We start from the raw sequence: 27,138 nt of genomic DNA, 5'->3' as shown, positions 1-27,138 counted from the left end.
AGCTTTCTGTGCGGGTCAGTGCACGTGTTCTGAGCCCCCAAAATGTCCGAGGAGCGAGCACACTGAGTTCTTTGAATCCCATCTGGCTTGGTGAGGATAGTTGCCTGGTGTCTGGCTTCCCTCGCTGACGGATGTAGCCCGATGTTCGAATATGACAGCTAAAGCAAGTTGATTTCATGAAGCCTACTTTCAGTTTCTTGGATTTTCTGTATTATACCGAAAGATTGTAATGTAGTCTTTTATCATTGGTAGGGATCTTAAATGTGCATTCTTAGACAGTACATTACTTTAGCTTAGGTAACGGTCTCTGCTTTCTACACTCCAAAGAGTGAGACTGTTTTTTATGGGTATTTAAGTACTAACAACCATTGCTTGGGTAATGTGTCACAGGCACATTATATGTTTTTGTCGGTCTCTCATCAGTTGGTCAGTTGAGGCATGGAGGAAGTAACTGGAAATAACAAATTGATTGATCTCGCAATGGGCTCAAGCATTTCCTCATATTATGTCACCCAGGTCATGGCTGCCAAGCCCTTCAGCCCAAAGGAGGTGAGGAGGATCCTGGATTCTCTGTCAAGGCCCGCTGTCTTTCTCCACATGACTTGTGATTGGCCAGTTCTGCACTGGACAGCAAACCACCTGTCAAACTGCCTTGGCCAGAAGAACATCCGATTCAGACTGGGGGAAAAACAAGCAACACACAGTGAGTGAGTGAGGGAGAGTGCGCTCTCAGCTCTGCATCTTAGAGTAACAGCCACAATCTAGTGAACATGAGGTCATGATCCCATCCACTCTCCACCTCAGTAACCCTAATTGGAATTCACTCAGCCATTATGTATCTTACTGTTCATCTTGCATGGTTACAATTGTCATTGTTCCTCTTGTTGAAATGTATTTTAGTAGTCTTCTATCTGCAACAGTTACCGTAATGGAAATCAGCAACTATTAACACACACCCATTCCCATTGAGTTGTTTCAATCAATAAGCAAAAAATAGGATGCCGTCCAAAAAGATCTTAAACTGCCCGTTTTCAAAGGGTTAGCCATTGTGAGTTATTTTGCTTTTGTTCTGGGTCAATGTAACTACTTGTTCTACAGCGAACAAGAGAAGTTGTCTATAAGACAGCAAAAAAAATTCACATCTGCGACGTAAATTTATATGATTGATAACAGAGGGTATAATTGAGCACATTTCAAGTATCTTTGTCAATTGTACTGGAAATGTTTCTCATAAGTGATATTGATTTCATGTAATGCGCATTTTGACTTACTTTCTGTCTCCCTGATCCCTCTGTCTTCCTCTCTCTCACCCTCTTTATGTGTCTGGGTATCTCTCTCTCTTATATAGCTCCTCTCTTTGAAACCCAGTGCTCATATGTGGAGGCCAGTCTTGACCAGTTCCTGTGCTGGACCAGTAAAGGGACTGGGCCAGAGGTGGGGCTTTTCTCTGGCTACCCTCTTTCAGAGTACTGGGCTTATGCAGACTACAAATACATCGCTATGCTATTCCAAGACCAGCCGTCTATGTTCGAGGTAATGAATCTTTTATGTCTGAAATGGACACTGATGTATGACACCTCTAATCAACAATGAGAACACGATTGAGATGTCGACTTTTCAGCAGAATAGTAATTGGGCTCAGGTTTTCTTTTAACTCATGTTAGATTATAAGTCTTTGATTTTTTTCCAAATGAAATGTGATGGCAAACTTCTAAGGTTTTGTTAGTGGTACCCAATTTGTTTCTAGCGTAGTGTCGACCCTCTCTCACTCAGCACAACACTTCTCTGATGTGTGCATGTGGCCTTGTCACAGCCAATAGGCCGCCTCTAGATCTCTCTACTGAATCAGAGCCCCTGTGGCATGTTATGTTCCACGCACCCCGACGTGGCTTCAGAAAGGTTTAGGCCACCATATCATATTTCATTGGAGGTCATCAACTAAACTAATTTGACCAAAATACAATTTGTGAAGGCAATGAGTCGATGCCAAACAGGTGCTCTAAAATTCTCAATTTCTTTTCTTCCGGCGGCAAAAATGTAACAAATCAAAAGCTACCGACATTTTGCTAACAGCAGACATTCTCCAACTTTTAATGATTTCCTGGCAGACACTTTTGATCAAAGTGTTTTTCTTTTCTTTTTATGTTTTGTCTTTTGTCCCTGGGTGGTAAGTACTTGAAAGTTCATTCTTGTTTGGCCCACCCCGAGATTTTTTTGGTTTCCTTAAATGATAATAAATGCTTACAGGCGACCTGCGTTTTTGACAGGCCTGACGAAATTCATACCTTAGAGACAGGCAGACAGAGGCCTTTTAAATGATGAATAGTGCCATTTAAAAGTTGCTGAAAGCCAAGATTGTGCAGTCTATCATTTTCAGTCGCCTGAATATGGTAATGGATTCATTATCCAGTGTGCTGGGCAGAATCCCTGAAGGCTTTCTCCTCACCATTTTGACAGGAAGTGATTGACAGCCTAAATAGTTTGACAGAGCGTGTTCAGACAGTATTTCGGTCTCCTCACGCAGAGCATGGCTAGCCAACAATGCAACAGTCAAGTAAGCAGCGGATAAAAGCGGATTCACGTCCACCCGTGTCACCTACGAGTTTGAATGTATTGTCACACCTTTTCATGTTTGCTCAGGTAGATATAATATTTCCACCTGTAGTATTGTCTTGTGTTTCTAAAGTTCCTTCCAAACCGATTTGCGATGAGCTCCACGGGTGTCTGACAGAGCATCTGGATGTGTCCTTTCAGGACGTGCTGTGGTCTGATTTTGGTTACCCGGGCCGGGCCGGTCGAGAGAGCACACTGTGGATCGGCACAGAGGGCGCCAACACCCCCTGCCACCAGGACACCTACGGATGTAACCTTGTGTTGCAGGTGCAGGGAAGGTGAATACAGTCCAGTCCAAACCCCGCCCCCCACCACAAACACACCACACCACGCGTTGCCCAACCTTTGAAGCAGCCCATGGTGTCAATGGATTTCTCCCCTCGGTGAGGAAATTGCTCTATGAATTAGACTGAAGCAATTCCAGTAGCATTAGAGCTGAAGAGAAGGGTTAGGTGACAATGGAGGCTACAGATCACCACCATATCTCTGGTCTGGTTGTCAGCGATCCGGCTGAAGGGAGAGGACTTGAAAATCCTAGGTGATTGAGGAAGCCTTCTCTTTTTTTCCCCTTTTCCCTGGGTGCTGATGGGACTGTGTCATTTGGGAACCAATTCAGAGCAGTCCTATGGCCTCAGAAAACAAAAGTAATTTTCTGTCTCGAGACAGTTGGAGATATGAGGTGATGCTGTTTTGAACTGAGAGGTGAAGGTTTTCTGTGAAGCACTAAGACTGCTCAAGGGGTAAAGGCTGTCTTTGTGTCTTATCTCTGCCTGGCCTTCACAGAAGAACATCTCTTCCATCTTGCTCCTTGTAATTGGTCGTTGAAATCTCAATGGGTGAGGTATTCAGAATTTAAAAAATCAATTTAAAGGATATCTGGATTCTATTCATTTCTACAAATTGATGTCAACCGGTACCAGCACAGTGACCATGTTAGTTTTTCTGATAATGCCTTTCAAAATTAACTGGAAAATGAACTGGTCCAGCCATACCCACAAGGTCACCAAAGAAACAAAGAGACGCTTCTCCGATTTTATGCTTAATTTAACGTCAGTAAAAATGTGTCACGCGCCCGTCTCTTTGCCTGACCACGGCTGTGTGTGTTCAGGAAGCGCTGGACCCTGTTCCCCCCGGAGGACGCGGCTTGTCTTTACCCCTGCAGGATCCCCTACGAGGAGTCCAGCGTCTTCAGCCTGGTGGACGTCCTCCAGCCAGACCTGAGGAGGTTCCCTGCCTTCACCCAGGCCAGGGCCCACACCGTTACCCTGCAGCCTGGACAGGTAGCACCATTACACAGACAGACCACATTACTGGGGATAGGTATAGCTCAGTGGTAGAGCATTTGACAACAGATAAAGAGGTTGCAAGTTCAAATCTCTCCCCGTACATCGCTGGGGAGAAAATTGTCTGCTTAAGGAATACAGGATTATTATTATTCTGACTGGCTTTAGGAAGGGATCGTCTTAACAGAGCGGAAGGGCAGAAGAAGAAGAAAGGAATCGTCTTCTATGCACCGAGTTTACAAAAGGACGAGGTTAATCGATGCGTTCAGAGACTGGGCCCTCTGTGTCGGCTCTATTCAACCTCTGCCTATTCAGACTCGGTGTCGGTGTATGAAGAAACCAGGGAAGCAGTCACAAAGCAACCGCAGCAGACCCATGAAGACACTTAGCAATATTTCACCTGTCAGCTCAGATGAGATACTGCCATGGTACACCGCTATCTCCAAACCAGATATTGATAAGACTGTCTTTGCAAATCAAACAAACCTTGCAGCATGCCTCTCCTCTTGTCAGGTCAGAGAGCCGGAATGAATTAAGAGCCTGAGGATCAATAAGGCCTGCCCAGTTTAATAAAGACTAGAGCCACTTTGTTAATGGCTCATCAGTTTACCTCTGATGGACAGGCAGGATGGTGAAGTCATGCACTGCCCCCTAGTGGATACAACCCACTACAGGTATTGACTTGTACATGTCCGTCGTGCTGTTGGCCTGGCTTGTATTCATTGGTCTACATTCTCTCGGGTCTGCTATTGACTGGCTTCACTCCCCTGTCCCCTGAACTGTGAGCTGTTCCGCTTGTCAGGCAGCACGGAGTAATTCAAGACTGACAAGACACTGCAAACTCCCCCTGGGCTCCAGGAACATTTATCTATATTTCCTCCATGTTGTAATCCTACATTGGTTCCGTTATATTCACCTTTTGACCTTAGCTCGCCTCTCATGTCCTTCCCCCAGGTCCTGTATGTGCCCAGGCATTGGTGGCACTATGTGGAGTCTGTGGATCCTGTAACAGTTAGTGTCAACTCCTGGATTGAGCTGGTAAGCTAATGTACACACCGTGCCCCTCAGCACCTGCCATAACTACAAGGCATTAAGTACGTTTTAGAGAAAATTGGTCTTATAAGGGGAGACAAATTCATTACAGCTCCTTTCTCTCCACTCTGGAGTTTTCCGTGTGCCTCGGTGATTGATGTTAAGAGTGCTTAGGTTCCCCCGATGATGTGTGCTGTGCGCTTTGAGTAATGAACAGGCCTTCGAGTAAAGATACCCCTGTCATAATGATTTGTGAGTGTGCATGGGCACAAGTGCGTGCTGCATAAATGTGTATCCGTGGCTGGAGAAAATGTGTGTTTCGGAAAGTGTGACACCCCGATGCCACCCAGATAACGGGCGTCTTCCACAAGGTCACCGACACAATCGATTATGCTCAGCCTGTCCCTCTATGTCTTTATCGCTGATTCTTGTTCCCTGGAAAGCAATTCTGTTCACTTCCTCGGCACAGGAAGTGGATGACGAAGCGCGTGTAAACGAGGCCGTCACCAAGGCCGTCGTTTGTGCCCTGAAGACCACGCCCAGTAAGGACAACACTGACGACTGGCTCAACCCCACTGAGGTAACGCTCCACATACACCCCCGCAGACTACGTCCCAATGGGGGAAGTGCATTCGATTAACCTCCATTCGTACTGCGGTATGTACAAATAAATCAGTTTGATGGATAATCCACCTCGAATTTAGGAAGGATTGCGGCCAGCGTTTGGGCCTGAAACCAGAACTGACTTGACAAAGCCAAGATGGCTTCACCTTGCGGGTGTCACATTAGTTCTGCTGCCATGTTCACTCCGGGAAGAATTTGTGGTCTTTCACAATTGCTCAGATGACAGGGACACATCTCTCACGGTTGGCATGGGTCCAGAGGAAAAGCTCAACCCATAGAAATGCAGTTTTAAAATACTTGAGAGGGGGTGGGGCTGTCGACATGAAATACTTGTTTTGGCCTTCCTACATCGATCACAAAGAGGCTTTGACGCCCATTGCAGGAAGGAGTGTCATCGCATGGAGAGAACCTGCAGTGTCTGAACCTGGCGGTGCAGACCTGCCTGCAGAGGAGAGAGAGGAGCCAGGGTGCTGAGCAGGAGCGCCCAGAGCCGGCCGGGGGCCGAGGGGCCAAGCGGGACTCCAGCGGACAGACCCGCGGCGGCACCACACCCCTCACCATCCCCTTCGGACCTCACCTCGTCCCGGTGCCAGCTAACCAGGACAGTCTACCCAAAACAAAGGGACTCGACTGGGAAGACGGAGCCCCTAAGAGCTGCATGGCCAACCCGAGCAAAGGCCAGACACCCCGAGTCTTGTCTGCTAGTGGCGAATGTGGTTCTGGTTCCGATGACTATGGAAGCCCGGGCAGAGACTGTGACTCCGGAGGCGCTGCAGAGGCCTTAGGACACGCCCCCATCACCACCAACGACCTATTAGAATGCCTGGTGCACCCAGATGTCATCGCCCATGTCACTGAGCTCCTGTTGGAGAGACAGAACAGGCACAACAATGCCTGAACATCTCAATCTTGTCTTTTTGTTATGTAAAGGGTCAGTTATTTACATTATTGTTTTTTGGGGATGCTCAGGGAAAGAAATAAGGTATTCAAAAAATTCTATTGAATTAAATTGAATTCATTGTTGAGTCACCTGAACCGCTGAAGTGCCTTATCTTATTAACTCCTAAGAGGCTTTGAATGAGTAATACTGGGAGTCTCTTTGGAATTAGAGTCTTTGCCCTTTTACCCCTGACCTGTTTGCATGCCTGGTCTTTGACAGGGAAATACTAGAACTATCGGTGGATCTAGGGATTCGGAGATGAACTGTGAGAAATCCTTACTGGTTGTAGGTATCCGTCATTTCGGTGAGGAGGAAAGAGACAGAGCTTAGCGTGTGTTTGCAAACCCTCTCCCATGGAGCATTCCATTCAGAACAGCTCCATGAGCGAAGACAAGAACCACTCTCTCACGGTTATGAATTTGAAAAACCTTTTAGCTTTTGTACTGATTTCATCGTTTTATCAAATGTAAGCACGTACGGTTCCTATTTTTGTATTCCATCTCATATGTAATATATACATAAAACCAACCAACCAGTGTTCCGGTAAATAAAGTAGCAATGCTTGTTAACAAGGGTGCCATGGGAACTAGGAGACTTTGATATGCATTTCCTGTCTAACATTCCAGAGTTTTACTACTGATGCTGGCAGGCCAGGGTATAGTGGTTTGATGTATCTTGCAAGCTGTTTGAGACTGATGGATACGATTTCAACTCCCTAGAACTTGTGTGTTATTTGCATTGCTGTCATCTTATATGTATTTGAAAAGTAATGATCAATAGAAAGTTTAGAAGCTCATGGGACATAGAAAATAAACATACAGGACATATTAATAGAGAATTTGTCTGCTTGACTGAAACCACACCTGCTAGTATCTGTTTTGTACTTGTAGTCCTCATATAATCAATACCATCAGAATAATAACAGACGTGTACACAATTTATTTACAGAATACAAAAATATATTTCTCAGTAAACTTAAATCCCTCATAGCGGGGTCTTAGCTGTCGCATTGTGTTCTCTTGGGTCCATTGTAAGGTTTTTAAAATGGCCCCTAAAATATAGGATGGTATATTACTACGTTTAAGTTTACATTAAAAGATTTATGTGGATACTCAGGTTAACCGAACTAACAATTCTTTCTGGAGAAGATTTGTGATTTGAGACTTCCTTGTTTGGATTTAAGGGGTAGATTGGATTTTAAGGTTGGTTAGTTACAGACACACTCAGACACTTAATATGCTAATGTCATACTTAGCATGGAAGATATCCAGTTGCCAAATTTCTGGTTCATTAAGTTTTAAAAAGGGTTCCCCAAATCAGTACATCTTTTGTAAGGCTGGAGAGATCAACTGTATGGTGTCACCATGCTACATTTTTGTGCTTTGCTGTAATTGTATGTTTTCATTTTCCTTGTCCTTCTTCAAGTCACCATCATCATGGTTGTACCCTTTGTCTTCATGGAACAGCTTGTCCAACTGATTCGGGTCTACGTAGGTGTAGAAATAGGCCATGATAGAGAAGATTATACAGACTGCCACCAGCAGGCCACCAAATAGCAGGAACTCCATCCACTGGAACAGACAACAACATCCATGTGAATCCAACACAGTGTCAAAGTCACACTTGAATTCTTAGGTCTTGTGATTTCTTGCGTAATATTTAACCTCGTCAGACAAGATAATGTTTCAGACTGGACAACATCTTGGGAGAGCTTGATGTCTGTGTGTGCCAGATCCAGATGGATGTTTTTTATTATTATTATTGTTTATCAAAAACTAAGGATTACATAGCTGAACATTGTGAGGAAATATTATTGTTTATGAAAGCACCAAGTGAATGTTGTATTTTGACCCCAAACAAAGTTGTTAGGCTAATCAATGCCAACTTGTCTTGGTCATCCCTCACACTGCATCTGTTAAAACATCAAGCTAGCCTTGATAGTGAAGTTTCCTTCCCCTGTTGAAGAATATCACTAGCATCTGTTTGAACTTCTATTTCCCCTTTCAAATGAGAAGTATTTGGACATAGATAAGACGAAGAACCCTTTACCAGCATGGGACTTACCTGTTCAAGGCCTGCTCCCTCTGCCACAATCAGCACAATGACATTCCCAAAAGCCACAGTCATCAGCCAACCAGCTTGCAGTACAGACTTCATGTTGGCTGGAGCCTGGAGGGATAAGGCAGGGTTAGGCTAAGGCCAGTAGATAACATGCAGCTCCTAGGGCTGGATCTTGTTAAAACACACATTTCAGGTGTTAGTTGAAGTGGTGGCTACAGTTATTGAGTTTCAATTGCTTGTGGTGTTTGTCCAACAGGCGTAAACAAACTACCATCCACTCTATAATTGACTCTTCTAGAACATCCAGCTCTGCTCTCATTGATCCATTGTTCCCCAAGTTGAGCATTTAATCATGAAAGTCTTAGCTACTGACCTGTGAGTAGGAGAACTCCAGGCCTGTGATGGAGAACATGACCTCTCCAGCTGTGATAAGAACATACTGGGGGATCTGCCAAGCGATGTGGACATCGTTAGCCTGAACGTCCTCCATCTTCTGGGTCACTATTTCGTCCACACCCTGGAGGGAAGGAGGTGGTAAATGATTGTTACTTTTACTTCCTGCTGGTACAGCCACTGAGGTTTGCCTAGGAATGCTGTCACTCAGTAATGAGCTGGCTTCTTTCCAAGAACCAGTGTCATGGTTGACAAGAGACTATGGTAATTTGGATTAAACGGAGGTCAGAATTATATATTTTTTAAAAGACTTACCCCTGTCAGAATGACAGTGTAGGAGGCACCAAAGTCCAGCAGCCCCAGATTGATGGTGAACTCCTCTGAGCCAGATTTACACTTGACATCAGTGTACCTGGGAGAGGGACCGAAAGTGAGCGGGGTGATGGTTGGATGAGAGAGATTAGAGAAAGCAGAAGGAAAATTCTAAGCAAAAAAAATGGTCTGGTGTACTGATATACTGACTGTCTGCTATACTGTTTATTCTCACCACTTCAGGACCGAGTGCTTTGCTCAGAGACTAGTAAACAACTAAACCTGTACTGACGAACAACATACAATAAATAGACTCACTCTTTTCTGTCCACAGTCTTGATAGCGGATATGCTGTAGTCAGAGGGGACGTAGAAGTACTGGTCTCCCACCGTTAAGTTCACATCTTCAGACCGAGTGTTGATGAACCTGTGAGACAGAGACAGTCCATATCCAACATCCACCGATCTGAGTGACACTATTAACAGCAAAAGAGGCATATCGCTTTATTGTATAAGGTGAGAGGAAGTAAATGGTATAAACACATGCTTACCTCAGAAAGGCATTTCCATTTTCGTTTTTATCAATATGATCGGTCACCTAAATGGTGGTATAAAAAAAATTACCAGTCAAGTTACCAGTTTAAAAGACAAATAATGTGTTAAACAAGCATGAACATTTATATGCATTGTTCCTTTCTACTGACACTAATGCAGAAGACAAAAAATAAACAAATGTATGTGAAAAACATTTTGCACCGTTCTGTACATTTGTGAAATAATATATCTGAGTACTACACAGTAGCACTCTGGAGTATGACTTGGTCATTCGCTATGGTTAGGGGATCCAACATAACTCACTAGTTTGCACTCCAATCCTGAGAGGTGGCTGTGCAGGACCAGACTGTAAGCCTTCTCCTCTGTAAAGGCATTTGTACACTCATGCGTGACGTTGTTTTGCTTGATATGTATAGTGAGATTCTTACTGTGCTCCCCCAGGGGAACCCTCTGGTATCCTACAGGGTCCTGAAACACGCACACACAGATTGAGAGAGTGTTGTCATGTTGATCTTTCCATTGGTAAACATGTCGTGAGCATACATGTACACTGACCATGTTTTCAAACATACATTCAAGTAACAACCATAGCTACATCCTACAACTAATAACTACATCTGATCATTGTGCTACTTCGGACACTAGACCTGACTTATCATTGACTTATCATTGAAAGATTACCTCATAGAATGGGAGTGGTTGGAATAGGTCATTCCCTGGTATTTTGATGCTGACCTCCCCCTCTGCCAGGTTATACACCTGCAGGAGACACTCCCCTCGAGGCGCAGGCTCCACCACGGTTTTCTAGTCAGGAAGGTGAACGACACTCGTAAACATGTTATGGAGGTGTTATGTCTCTCCAGGTCTCACGCGTCCCACAAATGTGACTTACCACAACATTCACCTCCACAAGAGTAGCTGCCCCAAAGGCCAGGGCTGCAAAGATCATACCAACTGCCATCTTCCTTAGAGGTCTAAGGTGACAAGAGAAACAGTTTTAGACCCTATCTCACACACAAACCCCAGTGCTCCGAATCAGGGGTTAATTCGGTTGCTTCTCTCTCAGGGAGGAGCCGAGGTGACCACATCGATGTATGATACGTGGGGGGGGGGGGGGGGGGGGGGTGCATTGTACATCATCTGATATCTCAGATTAATCTGCATGATATGATAAGGCAGAGTTGTGAACTGGTGGTGTGGTGTCATAACCGTTTTCCTGAAAGTGTCTCTTACCAAGAACTGGGTTTGTCACAGAGGGTGGAATATCCACCATAAATGTGTTTCTCGGCGCAGGTGTCCACTCACGTGAGTTTGATTCTGCAGAGACCTATCAGAGGGTAGACCATGAAGTCGAAGACTGGGATGAACACCAGGATGAGCAGGGCATTTAACATCTTTAGGAGAGGGGGAAAAACACACCCTTAATGACTCCATAAAAAGTCATGAAAAACATCATCATAAAATCATAAAGACTAGTGCAGTATGACAAGACACTAGTAAACTGTCTTGCTCAATTTTGCCTGTAGAGCAATAACAAGAAGTTGGTTACTTATAAAAGGGCTTGGGCTGGGTGAAGAAGAGGCCTGATGTCCTCTAAGAGAAGAAGAATCCCTTAGTTGTCTCCTAATCTGGACACGTGCAAGGAGTGGCAGAACACACACAATCCAAGGGCGTTAGTCTCTGCCTTTTGTCCCATCCTGCTGTCCTTCCTCCCAGGGCAGCCAGGAACAGTGGGCACCCATGTCTTCAGCGCCCAGGGGCCAAGTCCAAGTGCTCACCAGGCAGGAGATCATCTGTTCTACTTTCTGTTCTACTTGATTTTTTTTTATATTGGGGTTTTTATGGAGGGAACCATTTTGAGCACAGGGGGAACATACAAACCCCAAGCAGACAGGCCCTGAGCACTGACAAGCCTAGAGTGGGAATCGAACCCGGACCTTATTGTTGCGAGGCAGCAGTGCAAGGCAATGTGCGACCATAGATGCAAATGACCAGGGGCGTCGTTAGACCTTTTTTACTGGGGCATGTGCCCCAGTATAAATCTGCTGTGCCCCGGTAAAATCTAAAGTTTGAGTTTTAACAATTTAGTTTATTTGTCAGTGCATTAATTTAGATTGATAATCCCGGAAAGAATAAACGCAGTATGCCAATCAACGCTTGTAAAATCAAATCAGTTTTACCAAAAACACAAACCGATGCACGTAGAATTCCATGTTAGTGCGCTCTTCTGAGCTTGACAAATAGCAACTGTAGCACGCACACAGATGTCCAGGTGTCGGACTCGGCACACAAGTCAGAATTGAGGTAGGCTAAGAAAACATTACAAAACTAAAGAAAGTTTCTAAATGATAGGCATCTTATTTTGACTAAAACATAAAAACAATACATGAAGCAAAAAAAAACTGTAATTGCGCTCTAATGAATGCGAAAAAATTTGAGCGCTCGCATTAACTATTGATGTCCCTGCCAAAGCTGATATCAAACTTGCGTCCCTGAACTGTTGTATAATGGGTTAAGCAAGGGGAGTTTCTATAGCCGAGTAGTGCACACTTGGAAGAAAAAAAAGGGATATGAATAGGGCCCTGTGCCCCAGTAGAGTTTTATGTCTAACAACGCCCCTGCAAGTGACGTTGAGTCAAAGAGAGGGAGAGAGAAAATCCGCAAGTACCTGCATTTGATCAGGCTTCAGGACGAATGATTCCCCCTGTAACAAGCACATTGATATTCTTTCAGCTTCAGGTATTAGGTTTACCAAAAGGTAAAACATACATACCTAAAGAGTTTTAAACATAAACATTTAAAGCTGACAGTTTACATTCCTAGAACTAATAACTAAAAGTAATGTGTCACTCTGGTCATTACTAAGCCAGGGAGGGGCTCTCGTAGGAAACTGTGACGATAACTTCTCAGCAGTCACATTATCATTTCCATTGCACCACTATTGTGCACTATTGCACCACTTATTGTGACTATAATTGGACATGTATTTATATATCTATAATCACAAACTCACAAAGGCCATGTTCATCCTTGTGGCCTGGAGGGTCCAGCGGGAGCCCTGGGACAAAGTAGATATGGTTGTTACAGAACACACTGTTTGGACCAGAGAAGAGAGGGTTGTCTCAAAACACTCCAATTTGACCGAAGTAGATGGCTGTTACACAATACATTGAATGAAATGGTTGTTACAGACTCCTGATTGTATCAGAGCCGCTCAGATCAGCAGTAACCCATTGTCAACCTTTATTTGTTAAGAAATACTTGGCTTCTTAACAGGCCTGATGTAAAGCCAAGTATTGGAGTTGGCAAACGATTCACATTCCTTTATTTAGAATGGATAGAGGGTTTATTGTTTTCTTTGTTATTTCTAATTGGGCTTTTAGGAAGAATGTGCTGCAGAAGCATGGGTCTAGGGGGTGTTTGTTAGGGGGTTTCACTAATCAAATAGGCTGGAAAAGGGGGTTACATTGACTGCAGAGGAACTCGAATAATCAACCAATCAGGAATCAGGAATTAAAACTCAAAAATGTGTTACCTGCTGGTCAAACAGAGCCCAGAACATAGGCAGAGGAATGTAGAGAACTAGAACCCTCAGAACCATCTTAATCTCCTGGATCAGACGCTTCTACATGGTGACATACAGGAGAAGGCAAAGAATGACTCGGTGTTAGAACTCTTTCGTGGGACATTAAGCATGACAAAGCCTACCGTAGTTGTGATTCGACGGCTCTTTGGAGTCATTCCCACAGCTCCTGAACCTCTTACTGAGTCATTCACACAGTTCCTGAACCTCTTACTGAGTCATTCACACAGCTCCTGAACCTCTTACTGAGTCATTCACACAGCTCCTGAACCTCTTACTGAGTCATTCACACAGCTCCTTAACCTCTTACTGAGTCATTCACACAGCTTCTGAACCTCTTACTGAGTACTTCTTCTCAGCCCAGTCGAGCCAGTGCTTCCTCTTTGGGTCTTCCTTGGAACTCCTCCAGCGACTCTTGATGGCGAACTACAGAGCATGAGAAGCACGGGAAGATATAGTGACTGCAGGCCGCCATCATGCATCTTAGAAGTGCTAAGTTTGCAAAGATGCGAGTGACTGGAGAGGAACCTGACTCACCCCGATACACTTACACACGTCTAACAAGACATTCCCCTCAGGAGGACTCTTCTTATACATGCCACTGCCAGAGATGAACACGACTATACACAAGCACACAAACATGACAAAGAAGACTGTGAGCAGACCCAAAGAAAGACAAGGGATTCATGAAAGTGTTTATCAAAACGCTGTTAACACAATTCAGAAAGTAAACGTCCTCGACTAGAGAAGAAACGTTGTTTCCATCTGGAACGCTAACCAATATTAAAGGATGAAGGGGAAGTCATAGGCTAATCTTATACTCTTTCTGAAAAAACTCTGTTCCACTTGGATGTATGCTATTCTCTGATCAAAGCGCTTCGGTTTGTTAATGCAACCAAAGCATCTTTCACTCGCAGCATGGTTGCATATACAAGCTACATCCCAGTTCTGACACATAAGTATTACTCGTCAGAGTTAACACTTTATTTGGAAGTCAGTCAAGTTTAGCACCAATGTAGGAAGCCAATACTTGTACTTGTGGCTCTAACACAGTTCCGTCTTGTTTGGTTTGGCTTGGCTCCATGCTGATCAAGGCCTCGACACATCCCTCCTGACACCCTGTCCTTCCAGCTGACTGGCCCTGGAGCCTACCACTCTTGATCCATATGGGATTCATGGTCCAATGGCCATGCTGAGCTGAAGCATGCACAAACCAAACACGCCATGTTTTCCAACTCAAGGGGCCACAGGACCAATGGTGGTTGCTAGGTCAACGTGTACACAAGCCAGCATCGAGAACTCCACTGGTTAATCCGGCCTGCACCAAAAGCTTCATCTCTACAGACAGTCTGCCTAGGTCAATAATAGGACACACATGTCCACATGTGTGTGGACTCACTCACTCACCCAGGGCAACGACCATTAAAACAGCTGGCACTCCAAAAGCAAGAGCATAGCAGTCTTGACCAAAACACTGCACATCACCTGCGGAAAACACACAAGCATCCCACCATTAACATGTTGATCAAGCTCATGTCGCAGTGGTGGTTTAGAGCAACTTCCTTAGAATCAGGAAAGCTAGTTAGGCTTAATGTATAACTCACATTTTCTCCTCAAACAAACATGGTAGGCCCATGTTTGATTTGGAGGCGGTTTGTCTAAACCGTCTTTGTTAACACTGACCTCTCAGAATAGGCGTGATGATTGTAGATAAGACACTACCCGCGTTGATGGACATGTAGAAAATGGAGAAGAATTTCCTCCTTTCACTGGTCTGGAAGATAAGAGACAGTTGTTTACAACATGTCAATCACTTGAATTAAAGATATATATACATAATCCATGGTATATATATATTTAAGTCACATTGACAAATGATTGGGCTTTGGTGCTTCAACAGAACTCAAATATCTCGTACATGCTCCTCATCAAACTGGTCCCCTCCAAACGCTGCCACACAGGGTTTGATTCCACCGGTGCCAAACGCAATGAGGACCAGGCCCACCATAGACAACACTCTAGGGACATACACAAATACGGTGAATGTTGCTTGTGAGGTTTGTTAGAAAATGTTCGGTTCTATAGGAAATCTAATTCAAGCGGAAGCAACACAATATAGTATTGTTCAGTCGGTGTGTCAGATTGCTTACATGTGTATGGTCTTGTCTCCCACGTCAGGGATGGCTCCCACAGACTTGACTACATGGCCGATGACATAGACAACGGAGAGATAGATGATGGTCCTGTGTATGAACACACACACATCTATTAGAGCTCGCTCTAATGCGGACGGTCTTGGGCTTGTATGAAACAAAGGGGTTGCTTACTTGAACTTTCCCAGCCAGGAGTCAGCAATAAGAGCCCCCAGCAAGGGGGTGAAGTAGCACAAGCTAGAGAAGGCATGGTAGACAGCTGTGGACAGGTCCTTGTTCCAGTCCAGGTAGTTGACAAAGTAAAGGGTCAACACAGCTGGTGCAAAGAAAGCAAGAAGATGATCAGTTAATGAGGTGAGTTGTTAGTGTTGATTCCCTTTGAGCTGAAAAGAACATTCATTGCCTTTAGTAGACGCTCTTATCCGGAGCGACTTACAGTAAGTACAGGGACATTCCCCCCGAGGCAAGTAGGGTGAAGTGCCTTGCCCAAGGACACAACGTCATTTCGAACCAGCAACCTTCTGATTAATTTACATTTACATTTACATTTACATTTAGTCATTTGGCAGACGCTCTTATCCAGAGCGACTTACATTACATTACATTCACATTTACATTTAGTCATTTAGCAGACGCTAATAACCCGATTCCCTAACCGCTCAGACATCTGACCCTATTCATAACAGTGTCTTGACATAAAAAAGGATGTGGGTTAGACAGTTACGAGCATGTGACTGAGGTGAACCCATGACATGTCCATGTCTCTTTGTGGGAATCGTCTCATTGACTTGTGTCACGGTGCATGTTTCAGCTATATCATTTGACTTCAGAGTCCTGGTTGGTTTTGGTAGCCTACCTTTCATGCCATAGTAGGAGAACCGTTCACAGAACTCATTCACCACAATGAAGGCAATGCTGACGGGGTAGTTGGTCCCACATAGTTTCTAATTAGAAAGAGAAATCGGATCACAAAGGTCAGATGAGACTCCTGGTGTTTGTGGATAAAGAGGAACACTTTCAGCGTTAAAATATCGACCACTACATATCTAGGCATCGTCAAAGAAATGTGAAGTGTGTCTCAATTTGGAAGGCTTCGAAATAGACATTTGCACTGTTCAATAAAACGTTTTTTGTTTGTCTTTATGTCTTGCGTAAAAGAACTACAACTACTGTAAACATTTCAATATAATTTAACAAAAGTTTAACACAAATGAAAAAATATAATCTGATTGCAAACCCTACAATTAAGAACATTTTGTCCACATTCACACAGCAAAATGTGTTTCACAGCCGTGGTTTCTACAGATGTCCAGAATCCTTTTACATCTGGAACCGACTCAACTGAAAACTTTTTTCTTCAAACTTTCTTGCGAAGGCAGGCGATGCATTAAAACCTGACTTATAGTTTTCCAACTCAAATAATTGTTGGTAACAAAGATAGGATTTACCTTTCCCATTTCTTCGGTGTTTTGTGCAGAGCTTTGACTAAGCAGTATCTTATTTTGTCACATCGATATTGACGCGTTGCCAAGTCCGTCCTTCTGTGTCTTGTGTTTTTTAAGACGCAGCAATGAAAACTTTTATAAAGAAGGCTCCTCTTTTAGTTAATATTCCACCAAAGAGTGGTGCACTTCAAGGCCCACGTTCCACAGAGCTTAAGAAGGTTTCCAGTTGACGGAGGACGAACTCATAAAACATGCGTCTAAAGTAAGTACTAGGGATGCACACAATGAAGAGTTCTTACAACCCTGCACCTCATTCTCCCTGGACAAATGAGCCTTCGGGGACCAACATGCCTCTAGCCTCATCTCCATTGCCATTGGTGGATAATTCTATGACTCTACATGCATACTACTTTCAATCTTTTCAAGTGTGTGTGTGTGTGTGTGTGTGTGTGTGTGTGTGTGTGTGTGTGTGTGTGTAGGTGTGTGTGTAGGTGTGTGTGTGTGTGTGCATAACAAAGTAGACTTGGTTTCATTCGTTCAGACCGGTTAATTTTTCATCTTAACACATTTCCAGAAGGCCTATCGACAACAATCTTTTGCAAACCCTGGTGTTTCCCGCATAAGTTGTAGGCTAGCTAATAGGCTCATACAACATTCATTTATTGTCAGTAGGCCTACCAACAGAGAGACAAACCTAGAATACCATTCGCTATCTATTTTCTTAATTTTCAATGATCAAATCTTTCCAATAGTCTCATTTTATAGACTAGGCTACTGAAGCCATTTGAACTGCCAAGACTGGTTTCAATAACTTCTGTATGAAAAAGGCTACTTATCAGTTTATATTATGTCTTCAGATGACCTCATTAGCTGAAGTAGAAACATTAATTCTTAGACACACTGACTGACTGATTCATAAGATACTGAGTGATGCATGTTTCTGTTCTTTTTTTCTATAAGAAAATACAACCGACATACTATTGCTACTATTGCCATTCTGATAACAAAATACTTTTAAATCTTTACCAATATTAAGTCACATTTATGGACAGTATTTTATAACAACATAATAATGTAGTGTAAACAGTATAGGCTATATTAACATGCAGCTGTTCTGTTTTGAGAAGATAAATGTCAAGTTGAATACATTAGTTACAACAGTTATGAAGCAGGGTGTGCCTATACTCCCACACAACAATTCTAACGCATGAAGTTGTGATTTACAACATAAGGCATTTTATTTTGAAATCTACAGCACTTATGGAACGGGTTCCGTTCCGTTTCGCGTTCCTAATTCTGAACCGTTCAGACCATTTCGACCCAGATAAATAGGTTTGGAACTCAAAAAGTTGGTTCCCATCTGCCGAATGATGACATTGTTGGATATATCGTATCGCATAAGCAACTCAAACTTGTTGAATTCCATTTATTATCTATATTATTATTTATTATCTATATTACATACATACATGTTGACCTTGAAACGGATGTCCCGAAATTCAATGATTGGAGGTCAGCTTGGCCCACAGTTGTTCTCAGCAGACAGCAACATGCAGTACTAACCGAATGTGTCCACAAGAGGGACACAAAAGAGAGACACTTAACTGAAACAAAATTCAGTTAAACATAACACTATTTCAATATTCCATTTGGTAAATAGATAGGTGCATTTGCAGAATATATAAGATTACATACAGATATTACAGTGACTTTATAATTCAATTTTCGAATGAGAAAATGACAACATTAACCCCCAAACATTGGAGTCTGATTAAAAAGCTATAATCTTTAACAAAATAGACAGTTTACATTGTAAGACAAAAAAAGGCAAATGGCTATTTCTCCTTTTTATAGAAGTCTGAATATGTGCAGTACTCATTGCAGTAATTAAAACAGTTAAACATATCTATTTATACAAAACAATAAAAAAAATACAGGAAATATTTTAAATATAAGCAGTATTTTCGTTTTTTGACAATATTTGCCGATTTGCATTAGTGTTAAGGCATGGGAAAGTTAAGTGAGAAAAGTGAACCAAGTGAACAACAGTATTACACTCTCTGAATACTAATAGTACTCATGCAGACACGCCTGCTGCCACCATTGGCTCCTCTTGTTTGACTTTCCTGTCAACAAACTGCAGGTTGATTGGTGTAGAAGGGACCAGAAGGGTTCTTGTGATAGGCTTGACTGTTGAACCAGCAGGATCCGCCCGGATTTCATAGTGTTTAATCAACTACAGACAAAGGGAGAGAGAGAAAGTTGATATAATTCTATCCTCATCTGAAAGGAAAGATCTCAAAATGAATGACAGAAAACTTAAAGACACAAATGCCTTGACTATGTCAATGAATGGTCTTGTTTGAGCTTGAATAAATCTGAACAAATTAAATAGAGTGGTGGAGACGTTTCAAGCACATGGATCTAACTGACACGTACTTGGGGTAAATGATTAAAACATCTCTACCAGAAGACAGACAGGCCCACGAATGAGTCAATCTAGGAGGGATACATTCGACCAAAGTTGAAAGTCTACTCGATCTTTTCATGATCTTTTCGATGCCAAGCAAAGCTAACGGGAATATAGGCAGCTCTATGTCTGTCACCTGGCTGTCACTACAGGGCATGGCACCCTCCATCCACTGTCTTCCATGCTCCTGGGCTAGCAGGAGATGAGGGTGATAATAACACAGGTCTGGCTTTCTCCCCTCCACCCTCTCCTCGGTAAACAGGGAAAAGACACAGAGGACGAGGGTGGAAACAACTACCGATGCAGAGATAAAGTGGGTGACATTTTTGGGGTTGTCCTTAAGGTCGGAAGTGTCCTTTCGAAATTGAGCACGACACACATTTGAACGGGTGTTGCGATGTTAGTTAAATCACTGCCTATGATCGTGACATCTTGCGGGTCTTCTGATGTTGCGTCAGTAAAGACCACCAGACGGTGTGAAGGTCTCACCCTGGACAGGATGAGGTACATCTCCAGTTCTGCCACCCTCCGGCCCAAACAGGCCCGTATCCCAAAGCCAAAGGGCACAGAGCCAAAGGCGTGCTGCTTGTATTTGTCCTCCCCCCTGAGCCAGCGCTCGGGCAGGAAACTGTGGGGCGTGGAAAACACCATCTCATCATAGGACACAGCGTAGTGGCAGAGATGGAACAGGGTCTGAGGAGACAAAGAGAAAGAGAGAGAGGTATTCTGTATGTCTTGTTAAGCAAATACATGTAAATATTCCAGACATAACTGTATTGTTTGCTCACATTCTTAGGGAAGAGGTGGTCTCCCACCACAATTTCATTTGCAACTGCGGTCCGGGCATTACCAGGAACCACAGGATACATCCTGGGGAGACAGAATGCACAGGGCAGTCACTGAGAGAGTTATACAAGAGAAGATTGAATCGTTCACAAGTTCTTTACTCTATACAATTTCACATTTGCATTACTTGCCATGAGTTACCTACAGTATTCGGGTGAATACTATATTCAAAGCAAGTTTATGTCAATTGAAATAGAATAGAAATAATAGGGGGGACTCTTTGAACTCACCGTAACGTCTCCCTGACAACAGCCTTGAGCCAAGGCATGCTGGAGAAGTCTTCATTGATGGGCACCTTGTCGCCAGGGCACACGCTTATGACTTCCTGGTACAGCTTCTCCTGAATCTCAGGCTCCCGAGCCATGTGATACAAAGCCCAGGAAATGGTGTTGGACGTCTGGGTTAGGAAAAGGTTACGTGGTTAAGACTATCTTCCATTCATTATATCCTATGTCAATTCAGCCTAGTTGCATTCCACCAACAGCCCTTCCCAGCCTGCCCTCACCGTGTCGACTCCAGCCAGCAGTAGCTCTGTGATGCTCCCCAGGATCTCATCGACGGTCATCTGTTCCCCCAGCAGCAGGTGGGTCAGGTACTCCCCTTCCACAGGCTCACCCAAACGCATCTTCTCCTGGATGTTCTCCATCTTCTGATGAACCAGCTCCTCCGCTTGAGGTGAGGTTGGCACATCAAAAATGAAAACATGCAAAGACAGATTCACAAAAGGACATCAAAAATACATACGGGTAGGTAGTCCTTGACTAAGAGACAAGTTCAATACACAAGGATGTTTCTTTTGTGAGTACAGGACATTAAACACTAGATGGTGATGTTGTCGAGCTGAATGGCATGTTGTACACATGAACTCGACCCTGTGTAACTTATCAGACCGAAATTGAACTTTGCATTGTAAAACAGTTTCCAACAGTGGCCTTGATATTTGCCTGGCTTGCTCAGCTGAAATCTAACCATGAACTATAGAAACCTCGCAATACAATCTCTATGTGCAAGGAGGAGTACTATTGGGGAGCTTGCTTACCAATTTTGAATAAATGATCCCAGACCACCACAAAGTGCTTCCAGAATGGGAGGTAGGGCCAGACGGACTTGGGGAAGAGAATCACGATGGGGGAGAGGCGGAACATCTCCCCGACTGAGAAGATAAACTTCTGGGTCTCCTCTGGTACCTTCTCATTCAGACAGCCCATACGTGTCTCAAACAGCACAGAACAGATGCCTGTGGTACAATAAAAAAAAAACACAAGTTACATGCCCTATTCTCTCTTGTCATCTGTCGGCCCAATCACTGTTTTCAGATCAACCCCTCCATATTTCCTGCATTATCTAATCAACTGTCAAGGCTAAGCCTTGCTGTGCAAGCTTCAAGGCCAGCAGTACAGCCCCTTGGTCAGTATAAACACCCCAAAGTCAGAGATTACAAGAGGGTTTATGATTATAATGATTACTCATAGTACTTGGATACATTTAGAACTAATTATTGGGGTGAATGTCACAATGACATAACCCAGTCAGAGAAAACCTGATATTCAAATGAGCTCACAGCTGACAGTCTGCAAATGTATGTAAATGTTACAGTGTCCTGTCGAACTCTAGAACTGTTAAAATCCAAAACAGAAAATGGGTTACTGTCCCAGGACTTTTGGTGCTAATTGTATGTCTTTTTTCAATGTTCCAAATAACATGTCACATTTTGCCTGTCACATACACAAACACTTGCACACACACACACACACACACACATACATGCCTGCACACACACATCAGTCCGCAAAGCTCTGTCTGCTTACCTTCAAAGGCAAATTTGTAGAGTTCTCCTGATAGGTCGTTGACCATAACCCCACCGCCCCTGGTGTCTCTGAGCCAGGCCACCTTGTCGATGAAGTCAGTCACCACCTCGTTGATGGCGTTGGTGTAAGCAGAAACATGTTTTGGCTTCAGCATGCGCGGGTTCAAGATGCTCCGGATTCTTTGCCATTTTGCACCCATCCTACCGACACACAGATCTGTATCTTAATCAGATCTACCTGGATGAAGAAGGGAGGGCTCGCCAAAACTATTTTCATATGATAGGTTTTGAATTCCAAAGTTGTTGTGTGTTGCTGAGAAGTGACCTTGACTAAGATTGGTTCAATTGAACCCAACTGCTACAATATTAGAGACTAAATTCCATTGAAGAGCTGTTACAGTAATACAGTAATAATACGTCATGTCATGCTTTTTACATGAAACAATACTTATCCATTGGCCTATTTCTCTGGACAGCACAGCTTGCTTTGGCCCAGTAGTAAAGCGTCACAGAACTTGGCTTCTGTATAACTCACTCTGTGAGAGGTCCGTAAGCCTGGTTGCGGAGCTCCCGGTAGGCTCTCCAGTGGGGCATATCAGTGCGGACGGGGTGTCTTCCTTCCTGTCTCAACACCTGCTCGATCAGCTCAGCACTGGCCACATTCACTATCACCAGGGGGCCATACTTTGATTTCCACAGTGGCCCGTATATTTTGCTATGTTCAATCTGGAGTGAGAGAAAGATATTCACCTTTTGAGTTTTCTAATGGATATGTCATTGTACCTTAGGCCATGCTGGAAAAGGGTGCTCATACTGTAAGAGAAATAGGGAGTATCTTAATGAATTTAACAACGTAGCCCAATGGACTAGATTGAACTGTGACCCAAATTCGTTTCTTCAACTGATTAAATATTTGGTCCTTGACTTCGCATAAAAAGCATGTAGCGTTAAAGAAATTGAGTGCAGAATATAGACTTCCCCTTTTAATGGCCTACAACATTGACTGAATTTCTGAAGCTGTGTTCAAAAGGTTTCTCTCTTCCGTGTAGAAGAAACGGAGGGGCTTGTGTGAACTTGTCATGCGTAGGCTATTAACGGAAATAGTTTGCAGATTAAACATGTTATTACGCATGTCTAACACAAACAGCAGAGGTCGGGAAAGCACTGAATTGGTGTAAAAACGCCAGAGGAGAAATTTGACCAATTCCTTCCATTAGGCATACGAATTCTAACAGCTTGTTTCAATAGTGCGTTGTCTGTACTGAATAATTATGTTCTTCCGTGAGAGAGAGCTATTCTTACTTGCAGTTGTTGTGTTGTCTGAAAATATCCTTTGCCAAAAAGCCAGTATAAGGACGTCATAAAACTAGGTCCATCCAAATCATCCATGGTTTTCTGTTTATCGTTGCCAGCTATGACGGTGGTGGCGGCGGTGGATGAGCCGCGTCGCATGTCCCTAACATTGTTCAATGTCGTTGTGACTCTTATAATTCCACAATTTTCTTGACTGCAGGCACGCAATCCGATCTTTAACAGACATTTACCAATCATTCTGGAGCATAAAATGGTCCTGACTGTTAAATTCAACGACTTATTGCCGCCCCTGCCTCTGGTCCCTCTGCGACTTATTAGAAAGCCTTGTTGTTTTCAACGGAGGGAACGGGGATGTGGCCAGATCAGCCTGAAGTTATCTGAACGCATGTGAACTTTGAACCATTTTGTCGTTAGACGTAGGATTGAACTCCATTCCTGCACACACCATTAGAAATCCCTTAGTCCAATGTTGTCATCACCGAAAAACTAGGATTGGTTGGAGGTTTTTCAATGTGTGTTTAATGTCAGTTTTATTGATACAAGGATCCTACTTACTTCCAAGCCATGTTTATTGCCACCCGCATACACAATTACAATATTTATTATCAATAAATGTATGCTTAAAGAAAAATGGTTTTCATGTACTTTGTAAATCTAATTATTTCCATCCACCTTTTTCCCAGTGGTTTATCATAGGGCGACTTTAGCGTACCTCAATATTCTATCCATTGTAATGTAAGACATTTTTACCACACTTTCTCCACCTATTTCTCAAGATAGAAACGGAGATACTTAGTGAAAGCACTCATAAAATTATATTAAGAATATATTAAGCAAATATCTGTTGGTCTGCAGAGAATATTGTAAATTAATTACAAATCAGATTCAAGTATTGCAGGTTTAAAGCTACAAAGCCAAGTAATCACATCACAAAAGTCACTCCACAAGTAACTCTACTGCACTAGCTCTCTTCAAAGATTCACCTTGATATGTTGCTAGTGTGCACATAAGATACACTGATAAATCCTAATGCAGAAAGGAAAGCATGAGAATGTATTGACCTGGATGCTGAACAGTTGACATAAGGCAAAAAATAAAAGGAGCTTAACACTGATGCTATGAAGCCTAAAAAAACTTTCATCAAATGCATAGGAATCCACACAGATTTGATATGCATCCTCCTCTATGAATGATGATAGACAATTACCACTACCTCCTCTGTTCAATTCAGTAGTATATGTCTCTTAACAACGTCACTGGACACACCCACTTTTATAAACTGTGAAAAACACCCAGTTTATAGATATCCTAATTATTCACAGCCTTGCCCTGTGGAAAAAAGCAACAGATACTAGTCTAACCTGATGTGCCATCTAATGGACATGTCTGCGGTGGAGATATTTGTTTCCAGGGGTGTGAGTGATGTCTTATTTGGCAGGACTAGAGTAGATCCAACCATGCAGTTCGATTCCACTCTACTTCGGGTTTCTTGGAGGAGCATTCCATGGCCACAGTGGTCGTTGGCAGATCAGTACAGTCAGCCACGGATGTCTTCGGACTTGCGAGTTTGCTCAGTCGTCATCGCTGTCACTGCCGGACTCACTCAGCTGGAGGTCACTCTCTACACGTGGAAGGAAGGACAGTTTACTTTGACGGCACTACATTCCAGGTTTTTGTCACATCGAGTAGTAGTCTAGTAGTGGCGATCTAACTAGTCAGCAAAGGAACCAGGAAGAACTCACTCAGCGTGTTCATCAGGTGGCCTCCTCCTTCCTCTGGCCGGGTGTGGGAGGAGGTGGTGGTGGTGGTGAGGATGGGCATGCCCTGGAGGGGAGGTGGCCCGGGCGGGGGGATGGTGTTGGGGGGTGAGGTCCGCGCGCGGGCCCCCCCCTCCCCTTCAGAGTCGCTGCTGCTGGAGCTGTCCTCGCTGCTGGAGGAGGAGCTGTGGGAGTCCGAGGAGCTGTCGCCGCTGCTCATCTGGTCCATGACCCGCGCCTCCGCCATCAGCTCTGTGGACAGGAACAACAACATGGTGTCAAGTCGCCGAACAACCCACCCTGAGACGATGCACATGCACAGAAACTGCCGACGAGGCCTGCTGGTTCCAAAGAGAGCAGGCTGGTTACCTCTTTCGATATCATCCATGGGCGAGGCGGCCGGAGACATCTTCTCTTTGGGAGGGGAACTCTTGGAGCCGGCAGCAGCCTTGCTGCTGCTGCCGCTCTTGATCTGTTGTGCCTGGCTCAGACGACTGGTCTGCTGCTCCAGACGGGACTGGATCTTACTGCTGCCCTCAGCTCTGAGAACACACACGGTGGCTTTTACATTCTACCTCCCTAGTCTCCCTACATCATCGCTCCTTGCTTCCTTCCCAAAACACATTTCCACCCATGGATGTGGCACCTCCATAACAAAACATAAAAAGGAGCCCAGTAGAGGCTGAAAGGCTACAGAGAGATGCGGCTGGAAACTGACTATTTGACGCTATGTGATTCCATCCACTTATGAATTGATATGGTTGAATGTACCACTACAAATATATCCTTTCCCACCCACCTGGTCTTCTTGACTGCAATGTTGCTGTTTAGTTTCTCCAGACGATATTCCCCCGTGTCGTGGTTCACAATGAGAATACATTCTTTCATGTATGGCCTCTTGGATCCTTTGAAGACTGTCACTGGGGCAGTAGATCCCTGAGATATAACCAATACAAATAGTAAAAACTCAATACTGTGTAGCCTACCTTCCCATAATCCAACACATATTAACAAAGTCTATTTGTTATACAATATATTTCTTACCTCTAAATTGGGTAGTGTTATTGTAACTTGTTCCCCTTTGCCCACTTCAAGCTCACCCTCACATGCGGTGTCAATGGACGCTGGTTTGAAGTCATCTGCGTCAAAACATTTATTAAAACTGAAAATTGCGTGCAGCTACCCTGGTTTTACCATTAGATGGTGCAATAATGCAACTGTGACCCGTGCTAGACGCCAGGTGGCAAGCTAGTTGCATCGAAGTGAATTATTCAAGCTAACCAAGGCTACCTAGCTAGCAAACACATTTTAGGGGGCTAATTTAGGTACTATATCGCAGGAATAATCATGCCACATCTCTATGTGTATAGCTACAGTAACATAACACATAATGTTAACACGTTACTTATATTACGACTGATAGCATGCAAACATCAATATACAATCTAAAAACACTAGAGCTAGCTAACTAGCCTAGTCACTTACTAGCATAAAATGTTGATTTCGAGTGTTTAGCTAGCCTGCAAGGCTAGCTAATGTTAGATGTTGTAGCATACCCAGAGTTCAGAATGGCACTTACATCGCACTGTGTGGTATGCGCTTTTGGGTTGTTTCTCAAATGTTTCACCTAATTTCAAAACATGTTCCTGGTTGTCAAAGTTGGAGTAAGCTGTTCCATTCATTATAACAAAGTTTCTAATCATATGCTGCTAGCTTGCTAGCCACTGGTATCCACATAAAACTTTGTAGCTAGTTATGGCTACCTCGTTTGTAGCATCCAAACTCTGCCCATGCTTTGCTTTGATTGGCCAGTACATTTACATCCCTTCGTCTCATTTACCAAAGTTCTTGTCAATCAATCTTTTGGTTGAAAGCCCTAAAGTGGTTGACAATTTGATGGCTTTCGTCTTCGGAAATCGCAAAAAATAACTGACAGATGGGTTTGTAATCT

At 43.6% G+C, this 27,138-nt stretch overlaps 4 protein-coding genes across 6 annotated transcripts; 1 reads left to right on the top strand and 3 right to left on the bottom strand.

Moving 5' to 3' along the window:
• Positions 1-37: 37 nt before the first annotated feature.
• Positions 38-7,559, top strand: hspbap1 (hspb associated protein 1). 3 transcript variants are annotated; one of them, XM_067261771.1, is made up of 8 exons: positions 38-90; positions 517-703; positions 1,349-1,533; positions 2,755-2,891; positions 3,722-3,893; positions 4,851-4,934; positions 5,398-5,508; positions 5,935-7,559. In XM_067261771.1, exons 2-8 carry the CDS (start codon positions 520-522, stop codon positions 6,448-6,450), a joined length of 1,389 nt encoding a protein of 462 aa, XP_067117872.1. In that variant the 5' UTR covers positions 38-90; positions 517-519; the 3' UTR covers positions 6,451-7,559. The 3 variants fall into 3 exon arrangements, with proteins under 3 accessions (XP_067117872.1, XP_067117864.1, XP_067117881.1); XM_067261763.1 differs by lacking the exon at positions 38-90 and adding an exon at positions 101-163; XM_067261780.1 differs by lacking the exon at positions 38-90 and adding an exon at positions 204-248.
• slc15a2 (solute carrier family 15 member 2) lies at positions 7,417-17,005 on the bottom strand. Its single transcript, XM_067261739.1, has 22 exons — positions 16,997-17,005; positions 16,405-16,492; positions 15,723-15,864; positions 15,546-15,638; positions 15,314-15,413; positions 15,079-15,169; positions 14,803-14,880; positions 13,933-14,015; positions 13,738-13,821; positions 13,348-13,437; positions 12,826-12,870; positions 12,481-12,516; positions 11,118-11,206; positions 10,705-10,786; positions 10,494-10,616; positions 10,116-10,280; positions 9,809-9,855; positions 9,577-9,684; positions 9,262-9,358; positions 8,927-9,070; positions 8,557-8,661; positions 7,417-8,063 (listed from the first exon to the last, which is right to left on the bottom strand). Exons 1-22 carry the CDS (start codon positions 17,003-17,005, stop codon positions 7,860-7,862), a joined length of 2,103 nt encoding a protein of 700 aa, XP_067117840.1. The 3' UTR covers positions 7,417-7,859.
• An 874-nt stretch (positions 17,006-17,879) lies between these two features.
• cyp27a3 (cytochrome P450 family 27 subfamily A member 3) lies at positions 17,880-23,737 on the bottom strand. The gene is made up of 9 exons (XM_067261751.1): positions 23,419-23,737; positions 22,652-22,842; positions 22,118-22,317; positions 21,349-21,546; positions 20,815-20,978; positions 20,540-20,706; positions 20,252-20,333; positions 19,953-20,156; positions 17,880-19,229 (listed from the first exon to the last, which is right to left on the bottom strand). The coding sequence occupies exons 1-9, from the start codon at positions 23,665-23,667 to the stop codon at positions 19,071-19,073; spliced, it is 1,614 nt and encodes a 537-aa protein (XP_067117852.1). The 5' UTR covers positions 23,668-23,737; the 3' UTR covers positions 17,880-19,070.
• A 200-nt stretch (positions 23,738-23,937) lies between these two features.
• Positions 23,938-26,923, bottom strand: eaf2 (ELL associated factor 2). The gene is made up of 6 exons (XM_067261791.1): positions 26,767-26,923; positions 26,232-26,326; positions 25,987-26,123; positions 25,557-25,729; positions 25,173-25,439; positions 23,938-25,051 (listed from the first exon to the last, which is right to left on the bottom strand). The coding sequence occupies exons 1-6, from the start codon at positions 26,888-26,890 to the stop codon at positions 25,002-25,004; spliced, it is 846 nt and encodes a 281-aa protein (XP_067117892.1). The 5' UTR covers positions 26,891-26,923; the 3' UTR covers positions 23,938-25,001.
• Between the last annotated feature and the right edge of the window lie 215 nt (positions 26,924-27,138).

The sequence above is a fragment of the Osmerus mordax genome, chromosome 2 (assembly GCF_038355195.1).
Source record: "Osmerus mordax isolate fOsmMor3 chromosome 2, fOsmMor3.pri, whole genome shotgun sequence".
Lineage (NCBI taxonomy): Eukaryota > Metazoa > Chordata > Actinopteri > Osmeriformes > Osmeridae > Osmerus > Osmerus mordax.
This window is presented reverse-complemented; position numbering and strand designations above follow the sequence as displayed.

Excerpts from the sequence above, each read along its gene's own strand:
- slc15a2 (XM_067261739.1), bottom strand. Across the intron at positions 13,438-13,737 it reads GGGCTGAGAAGAAGTACTCA|AAGCGTCTGATCCAGGAGAT; the intron begins GTAAGAGGTTCA and ends GTCACCATGTAG. Across the intron at positions 12,517-12,825 it reads CAAGGATGAACATGGCCTTT|GGGGAATCATTCGTCCTGAA; the intron begins GTGAGTTTGTGA and ends TGCTTGTTACAG.
- eaf2 (XM_067261791.1), bottom strand. The coding sequence starts at position 26,890 with ATGATTAGAAACTTTGTTATAATGAATGGAACAGCTTACTCCAACTTT. Across the intron at positions 26,327-26,766 it reads CGCATACCACACAGTGCGAT|ATGACTTCAAACCAGCGTCC; the intron begins GTAAGTGCCATT and ends GTTTTGACGCAG. Across the intron at positions 25,440-25,556 it reads CATGGATGATATCGAAAGAG|AGCTGATGGCGGAGGCGCGG; the intron begins GTAACCAGCCTG and ends TCCTGTCCACAG.
- cyp27a3 (XM_067261751.1), bottom strand. The coding sequence starts at position 23,667 with ATGATTGGTAAATGTCTGTTAAAGATCGGATTGCGTGCCTGCAGTCAA. Across the intron at positions 20,979-21,348 it reads GGATCATTTATTCAAAATTG|CGGAGGAGCTGGTTCATCAG; the intron begins GTAAGCAAGCTC and ends CCTCACCTCAAG. Across the intron at positions 20,334-20,539 it reads GTTGTCAGGGAGACGTTACG|GATGTATCCTGTGGTTCCTG; the intron begins GTGAGTTCAAAG and ends CTGTCTCCCCAG.
- hspbap1 (XM_067261763.1), top strand. Across the intron at positions 3,894-4,850 it reads TTACCCTGCAGCCTGGACAG|GTCCTGTATGTGCCCAGGCA; the intron begins GTAGCACCATTA and ends TCCTTCCCCCAG. Across the intron at positions 5,509-5,934 it reads ACTGGCTCAACCCCACTGAG|GAAGGAGTGTCATCGCATGG; the intron begins GTAACGCTCCAC and ends CGCCCATTGCAG.